The following is an 8,830-nucleotide window of genomic DNA, read 5'->3' as shown; positions in this document are numbered from 1 at the left end:
GCTTGTGGCTTCATCTCCTTCCCAAGGAACATAGGAAGAATGCTAATCGAACATGTTTTCTAAGCGTCATAATTAGTCCCCTTAATTGCATATTAAGTCAGCGACCTCACCTCGCGCTGGTGGGCGGGGCCTAGGGAGGTGGCCAGAATTCAGAGCAGGGGGCCTTCCCAGTCCCTCTCTCTCTCTCCCCCCCCCCCCCCCGACGGAAAGGCCCTTGGCACGAGTCCCTCGGCGCAGCTCCAGTCTTCGCGGCAAAAGCACGAACTGCAACGAGAGGAGGAATCGGGGGAGGCGTGAAACCCAAGCGACGTCGTGCTTTAAAGGCGGCCGCGCGTGCGCACCGAGCAGCAGCAGGTGTCCTCTTCCTCCTCCCTCCTGGCCAGCGCGCGGGACTTTGCGCCCCGTGGACGCCTCCCTTGCGCGCGCCGCTCCCCCCCCCCTCCCGCCTACCTTTCTAGCCCAGCGGCTCACGTGGTCCCGGCGCGGCGCGTCCTCCTTCCTTCCTTCCTTCCTCCCTTCCTTCCCCGGCTGCCCCTCTGCTGTGCGCGTGCTTGCGCCTAGCCCCGTCTCCTGCACCAAGCGCCGCGTGCACCCGGGGCCGGCGCAGGAAGGGCGGCTGGGCGCGAGCTACCTGCGCCTCTTCCCTGCGGAAGCCCCCGAGCTGCGAGCTCGCGCCGGCGGCTGCTTCGTCTCGCTTGTGCCTGCGCCGTGCACAACAATGAGCGTGCAGGAACCGGCGGCGGCAGCAGCAGCAGCAGCAGCTGCCGCCCCTTGGCTGGCTGCATAGACAGGAGACGGGGAATCTTCCTCCTCCTCCTCTTCCAGAGGAGAAGCCAAGGTGACGAACCTTCGGAGGGCGAGTCCCGCTGTCCGGCTGTTGTGCTTGTCTCTGTGTTGTCCATCCGTCCATCCATCCGTCCGTCCGTGCCCTCCATGCGTCTCTCGGTGGGAGGGGAATGCCCAGCCACCGCCACCATTCCTCTGCATGAGACCCCCCCCTCGCCCGCTGCCCCGTGGACCTACAACCCCCTCCCCCCGCCCCGATTCAGTACCCCGCTGGGGGGGGGGGTAGAGGCTCTGCAGCATCGGGGTCCCGTAGATGCCGCTAAGCCGGGACACGGTGGCCGCCGGGGGAGTTGCGAGGCTTCCTCCTCTTAACCGAGGTCAGGGCAGCCTGCGCTGGGGGGCGCTTGCGGGGGGAGGGCTGCCTTCGTGGGGAAAGTGAGGCCATGGTGGATCCGCCGCTTCCCCCGCCAGCAGGCAGCCTTGCAATTGCAAATCTACGCGGATACCGATGTCTGCCCGAGAGTCCTTGGCCAGGAAAAAGTCTGCCAAACAGAGCTGGCTCTCCTGGGGTGTTTTATCAGTCCCTTCTCCCTTTCGTTTGATAAACCGCGGGGGTGGGGGGGGGGTTGTGGTCCCTGGCGTCTCCTTCCTCTCCCCCCCACCCGCCTTTTCAATAAAAAAAGGATGAGTTTTAAATTAAGTGTTTGCCGTCCTTGTTTTGTGCCGTGACGTTGATGCCCTCGAGTGCCTGCCGGTTTGGTGTCGCTGTCTTAAGAGAGATGTTTGCATGCTGCTGAATCGGTGCTGAACCTCGACATTAAAAAACACACCATTGTTTTTTCATTTGAAGAAGAACGGGGTTTAAATATGAACGAAGACCTGGAGGTTAATTTAACGTGGCTGCCTCGGGATCCCTTAGAAGCCGGTTCGGCAGAGAACGTTTCGGCCGCTGTCACCTCCCTGGTTCCTGTCGGTGACCCCGAGCCTGAGTTTATAGTAAACCCTTGGGACATTGTGCTGTGTACCTCGGGCACCCTGATCTCCTGCGAAAATGCCGTGGTGGTCCTTATTATCTTCCACAACCCTAGTCTTCGCGCCCCTATGTTCCTCCTGATAGGCAGCCTGGCCCTGGCAGACCTCTTAGCGGGGATTGGCCTGATCTTCAATTTCGTTCTTGCCTACCTTCTCCAGTCGGAAGCCACTAAGCTGGTCATGGTGGGACTGATCGTCGCCTCTTTCTCGGCCTCTGTCTGCAGCTTGCTGGCCATCACCGTCGACCGATACCTCTCGCTCTATTACGCTTTGACTTACAATTCCGAGAGGACCGTCACGTTCACCTATGTCATGCTTATCCTCCTCTGGGGAGCTTCCATCTGTATCGGATTGCTGCCCATCCTGGGCTGGAACTGCCTCCAGGACGAATCCACCTGCAGCGTTATCCGGCCGCTCACTAAGAATAACGCGGCCGTCCTCTCGGTCTCTTTCTTGCTTATGTTTGCGCTCATGCTGCAGCTGTACGTTCAGATCTGTAAGATTGTGATGCGCCATGCCCATCAGATAGCCTTGCAGCACCATTTCCTGGCCACTTCCCACTACGTGACGACTCGAAAAGGAGTGTCCACTTTAGCCATCATCCTGGGGACCTTTGCTGCCTGCTGGATGCCTTTCACTCTCTATTCTCTAATAGCCGACTATACCTATCCTTCTATATACACCTACGCCACCCTCCTTCCGGCCACGTACAATTCCATCATCAACCCTGTGATTTATGCTTTCCGAAATCAAGAGATACAAAAAGCCCTTTGGCTCATCTGCTGTGGCTGCATCCCTTCTAACCTGTCTGCGAGAGCGAGATCACCCAGCGATGTTTGATTAAGCGTTTGGGGGGGTGTTGTGTTTTTGCGGGGAGACTTTGTCGGGGGCATTGTGTTAGGTGGCTTTGCTGCATTTCGTTCACATTGTACATAAAAGCATCCTCCGTCTGCAGGGAGTATTTGGCCTTGGCAGAACAGAGGAATCCCGCTGGTCGAACGAAACCGTCTTGCGTTGTTCCAGGAACGATCCTGGAAGGAAGGTGATCTTCTTGCCAACTTCCAAGTGCAGCTCAGGTTCTGTTGTGCAGCTAGGCCAGTTCTCCTCAGCCCAACAGGTTGTTTCGTGGGCGTTGCTTGCCTTTCTTCCCATGAAGGGGGCAGACCTCTGCACAGAAAGGGGAGTTACCTGCCGTTCTGCTCTCTCCATTGGAGCGAACAAAGAGTCCACTTGCACTGGAGCTCTGGGTGAGAATCGGAGCATGGGTGGTGCTCTTGAACGGGGCCAAGTCTGCAACCCACCACCAACTTTCTGTAGAGCAGTTCCACTGACATTAATAGAACGGTGTGTCATAGGGTTATTTGGGATTTTCCTTTAAAAAAAAAAAAGAGACGTATAACAGTTTCCGAAAAGTTGCATGTGGTTCTTAAGACGTGTTGCCGTGATCCAGAGATAGTCATACGCAATATGGCCTTGTGCTTAAGGAGACATTAGGCTGGAATGTATTTCATTGTTTGCCTTGCAAGACAGATAAAAATGCATGGTGTTTTGAAAGGCTCGTTTCTAGGTATGCATCACAAAGGGAATGTGTGCATTCAGATGTCTGTTTGCATATGCTCTCTGTGCATGGTACCTGATCCTACAAGGAAAGCCATGCACAGAAGACTGCTTAAAATGTAACTTCAGAAGTGACCTCTTGTTTTCCTATCACTTCTCTAAAACAAGCAAAAAATTAGCCTCTTTCCAATTTTTTTACACAATTTAGATCAATTCTGCTGCATGAATCCCCCCCCCCCCCTTTTGGTCTTGGAAAAGCAGAAAACAACCAGAGTCCCTGTTAATATAAGCTAAATTGTAAATCGAGTAAGAATCTTTAACAACCCTGTTGGCATTGACTAATTTTGTGCAGCTAGTTTGCAATAAATGAGGTTTTTGTTTCAGGACTAAAACTCAATATATTCAGTTCCTCAGATGAAATCTTTCAGGCAGTCTTGCCGTTAGTTAGCCGCTCACCCACACACATTGGGTGAGTAACAATTCCTTCTGGTTGTGTAGCTTGCCAAACCCAGTGTTCACACCACCCTGCGAGATGTCGCTGCACACGAGCAGGCATGCCGGCTGGTGACAAAATTACTCGATGAGCTGGTAATTTCTTTTTATATCCATCTTCCAGACTGCAAGAGCAGCGTAACGAAATAACCTACTTAAATCCTGTCGTTAACATTTTCGGCATGATCTGTGAAGCTTAACATAGATTTTTGTGTGTTTTCCCCGTTTTGACCTCAAATTCTGATTTTTCGATGTCCATTCCATTATTACTCTGCTGAGTGAAAGACATATGAAATGGATACCCTCTCTTTTCTAGCAACTCTGGATGTAAATTCATCACTTCTTTTGACATGCAATACTATATGCGTGTCATTCTGTCCCTAGGATATCAGTTCTCACCTTGGAGGTCATTGCCTTAACTAGTTAAGCCAGGGGTCCCCAACCTTATTGAGCCTGCGGGCACATTTGGGATTCTGACACAGGGTGAGCGCAGCAACAAAATGGCTGCCACAAAATGGCTGCCGCAGGAGGTGGAGTACTGGCCCTTGTGCTGTGATGGGAGGTACTGCCAAAGCAACATTAGAAACAAAAATCACAACAGCCCCACCTGGCCCGCCCACATCCTAAACCCATTTGGTGGGGACCAGAAAAGGTGTTGATGGGCTTCATGGGACCTGCGAGAATCGTGTTGTGGACCCCTGCATGAAACTATGTTTTACATTGCGAGGCAAAACACACTTTTGTAGTTTCTCTCATCCTTTTTCTTTGAAAAGGAAAAATCTTCCTGGAGAAGCATTCGAGGTTGTTGGGATTTCTTCTGTCAATGGCATCTAAGGGGCTAACTCAACAATGCACATTTTAAGCATTTAGATGAGATGTCAGTGTGTCTATTGCTGTATGAACCAGAAAGGGGAGATTCCTGGGGTATGTGTCAGCCAGAACCACAACCATGGCCTTCTGTGCCCCTCTGCTAAAGAGTCAGAACAGACCAAAACTGGGGACTGCAGGACAAAGACCGTTTATGCACTGGGAACTTCACTGCCCCAGCTCCTGTGCAGGAGCACAAATCGGGAGCAGATGAGGTGCACCAGTCCAAATGCTCCCCCGTGTGGGTACAGGAAGAGGTGGGGCAACCTGCCACGACTAAAACTCCAGCCTCTAGCCCGGCATGAAACCTCCAGTGCATAAACGGTCAAAGAGAAACACCTCTCTTTTGCCTCTCCTGTACAGCTAGTAATGCTTCCTCCTGTTTACTGCTTCTGTGCCTTTAACTGGCTGCACAGCAGACAACGAATTCACAAGGGACAGCTTCAGTTAGGAAATGCACCTGTGGCAGCCACAGTATAGGGGCAAACCCAGGAATTGTGAGGGAGTGAGAAGGATCCTCTTGGGAGTGGGAGAAAACCAGTGTTGTGGGGAGTAGAAACCTGGACCCAGAATGTATGTCAAAGAGTGTGATTGCTATGCATTAACTTGAGTTTACATGTCTTCTGAATGTTAAAGAAATACAGTATGTGGTTTCCTTGGTATGTTTCTGTACAAACCATGAGCATTTTTTTTAAAAAAAAGAATTGTACAACAGAAATATTGAAAGTTATATTTTGAAAAAGAAGCTGTATAATATAGAGATGGAAGAAATGACCGTATTGCTGATGTTCGTCTTACGAAATAAATGAAGGGCTGATTCATTCTTCCGTGTTAGTCAGAGCAAAGTCTTAAAAGAGTCCAGTGGAGTCTGTTGAATCTTCTGGCCTAGGGCTTTTCCCCATATGTGCTCACTTTTTCATGTAGGAGGCTGTTCTTCCCCTCTGAGTTCACTTTTTAAAGAACGCCTGCCCTGAAAGTTGGGGTGGCTTAGGCCCCACATAGGCTGCAATCCTAAGGATGCATTCCTATATTATTCGCAAAGACTTGCTTAGGAATGCTCCTTTACAGTATTTGAACTGGCCCTTACTCCCCATTATTCAGGCCACCGTGGCTTTTTTTGTGATCTTCACACAGTGGGACTCACTCCTCAACTTGTGGGGAGTTGCATTCCCATTTACTACGAGCTAAAAGGGCCTCATGGCTTCTGTGTGCCTCCCCAACAACACACATACAAAAAGAGACTGCTATTAATGTCAACTAAATAACTGTACCCTTTTATATTACTGGAGGACATCTGTGCCGGTCAGGTTGTTGTTCCCCTCATTGTTCAATTGTAACCGGCCCTTGTGTACCTGGAGCGAGAAGAACCTCCTTTTGGTAGGGTTGCCAGCTCTGGATTGGGAAATACCTGGAAATTTTGAGGGTGGAGCCTGGAGTTGGAGGGATTTGGGGTGAAGATATAATGCTTTGATGTGTAGCATAATGCTATGGAGTCCACCCTCCAAAGCAGCCATTTTCTCCAGGGGAACTGATCTCTGTTGCTGGAGATAAGCTGTAAAACCGGGTAATCCCCAGGTCGCACCTGGAGGTTGGCATCCCTATCCTCTGGGCCATCCTGTTCTCCTCAGCATGAGGCACAGCCAACCAGTCCACAACGTTAGATTGGCGAGGTGTCTGGGATCGGGCTGGTTGGCTGTGGAGAAAGGGAATGATACCACCCAGCCACCTACAGCTTGGTCTTTCCCTGGATGGATACTGTGGTGGGGGTTTCATACTTTTCTTCTCTGTGGCCAGCTTGCTGTCTTCCTGGAAGCTTCTAGGAGGAGTGTGTAGAGGCTGTAGAGAAAGATGGTGGTATGTTGGGGGGTGTGGGGATTGCCAGAGAAGATAAGGCCTTTATTGTCATCTCTGACAAGAGGCCTACAGCTTTCTGTCTTCTGTCCTCCAGTGTTTCAAGCTGGGAAGTACAAGCCCTACTGAGCAATAACCTGGGTCACTTTACTGGCAGGTGGGACATGTGTCATGGGAAACAGTGCTCAGAAGAGCCACAGGTGAAAGGGGCTCTCATGTCACTGAGTGGGGCTCACAGTTTGTAAGCTAAGATGCAGAATATCACTTGTATATAGGTCTCGTTTTGTTTGAGACTGTAAAGGTTTAAGCTGCAGTTTCTTTGTTTTTCACCCAAATCAACCTCTTGTTTGAGTTTTTCATCTGTAAAATTCTAAGGGTTTATCCTAATCAGTTTATTAAACCTGCAGTGACTTCTACAGTTGTCAGATGAGTAGATCTGAGCAAGAATCAAGGTCACAAAATACCGAAATGTATTTCTTTGCTTACTAAGTCAGTTTTGGGTGATGTTCAGTTGTATGATAAGGAAGCATCATTTCATGAAGTCTAATATGAATGCTGTACATTTTTTACAAAGTGTATAACGCACACATTGTGACAACTATGTGTTAGTCGCTTGTTTGCTAACATTAAAAAGTTAATTTATTTTTAAAATGTTGTTGTCTGGGTCAGGCAAATAAGATGTTCCTAATTCTCTTTGTCCCTCCTCAGCATCTTGTATAATCTGGTCTGTTGTCTATGCAAGCTTGAGGATAGCTACCTGCTTGTAATAAGTATGAATCCTTTTAGGGAAGAAAGAAGGGTAGCTCTGATCCATTGCAAGGAACCTTGATCTCCCCATATGCATGCACACACAAACAGAATTTCAGGCAACCCATGTGACAAATATCTAACACAGCTATGTGTAATCAGTAGAGTTGCTTGGAGAGAAATGACTTCTTCTGAAGATTTTCATGACATGAAGGTTGATCACCTGGTCAATAACATCTCATTGGTGGTGGGACAAGTCAAGTTGCAGTTGACTTGTGGCCAACCTGTACCGTTTTCAGGGCAAGAGACAAACAGAAGTGGTTGACCATTGCCTGCTCCCCATAGCAGCCCTGTCTCCCTTCCAGGGCTGACTCAGCTTAGCTTCTAAAATCTGATGGGGCCACCCAGGTCTGGCGCCATCTCATGAAGCACCTGTTCAAGGAACTGGACATTTTTTTTCTCCAGGTGGGTGACAACCCCAGTTGGCAGGCTGGCTTGCAAAAGCTCTTGTGAAATAATTCCTGCAATGAACGCTTGTATTCTTAAGACTTGGGGCCAAATCACATGCTAAATTCCTCTTCTCCCCCATCTCACATAGTCTATTGATAGGTGCAGTCTGGGAGTTCCATGCTCAGAACTTAATTACCAAGCTTGTGAGGCCCTGATTTGAGTCATAGTGTGCAGGGAGAGGGGTTTCAGTTCTCCCTCCCCATGTTGTTTTCCTAACCAGAAACAATCCCAGGAAGCAACTGTTTATCTCACTAGGAAAATTTTAAACTGTTTATGCATTTGTGATTTGCCGGCCCATTCTCACTGCATTGAATTCTGAATGCAGACCCTGAATTTGTGCTTGGCATTCTTCATTTGTGGTTTTCTCCACCACTGGCCAGGAGTCCTTTTGCAGCATGTATTTTGCACTTCTGTTGGGAGAGTGGGCGGTCCTGGCTCCCCCCTTTTTTTGGATGAGCATGTGCAGTCATGCAATTGGATACTAACACAATCAAAATGAGGAAAATGCCTCATCCTTCAAACCCCATTTCAAGGAGGTCACTGGGGATGGGAGGGGCAGACTCAAATGTGGTAGCCACAAATATCTACCTGTCTTGGGTGACTGTGGCCAGGCGCTGGAATGAGCCTCCTGCCAGCTTGTTCTCATGTCTTCCCCTGGACACTGCTGCCTCCATCGGGGGGAAAGGATGAGTGGGCACCTGGGGCTCAGCAGGACTCTTTGGCTGCAGCCCATTGCTTGGGCCAGGCTAGCAGGGGAGAAAAGTGAGTGTGACAGCAATAACAAGCATGCACCCCCCCCCCCCGCATCCCTTAATTCCCATGGCACTCAGTTCACCCAAGCTAGGGAGGGGACTTCTTACGTTGATTTGCGCACAGTTACCATGCATGCAGGAAGACAAAGCACATTGGCCGCCATTACACAAATGTTTTCCTGCATGAAATTTACGAAGTACCCCCTTAAATTATAAGGTAAATTTAGATGGGGGAG

The 8,830-nt window shown here is 49.8% G+C and overlaps 1 protein-coding gene across 2 annotated transcripts; it reads left to right on the top strand.

Annotated features, from left to right (window-relative positions):
* Positions 1–294: 294 nt before the first annotated feature.
* Positions 295–7,236, top strand: GPR12 (G protein-coupled receptor 12). Of its 2 annotated transcripts, none has more exons than XM_077341765.1 (2): positions 295–838; positions 1,640–7,236. In XM_077341765.1, the coding sequence occupies exon 2, from the start codon at positions 1,654–1,656 to the stop codon at positions 2,656–2,658; it is 1,005 nt and encodes a 334-aa protein (XP_077197880.1). In that variant the 5' UTR covers positions 295–838; positions 1,640–1,653; the 3' UTR covers positions 2,659–7,236. The 2 variants fall into 2 exon arrangements, with proteins under 2 accessions (XP_077197880.1, XP_077197879.1); XM_077341764.1 differs by having other exon boundaries at positions 297–838; positions 1,637–7,236.
* The last annotated feature ends 1,594 nt before the right edge of the window (positions 7,237–8,830 follow it).

Source organism: Paroedura picta, chromosome 6 (assembly GCF_049243985.1).
Source record: "Paroedura picta isolate Pp20150507F chromosome 6, Ppicta_v3.0, whole genome shotgun sequence".
In the NCBI taxonomy this organism is placed as follows: Eukaryota; Metazoa; Chordata; class Lepidosauria; order Squamata; family Gekkonidae; genus Paroedura; species Paroedura picta.
The sequence above is the reverse complement of the archived record's forward strand: the minus strand, read 5'-3'. Positions and strand labels throughout refer to the sequence as shown.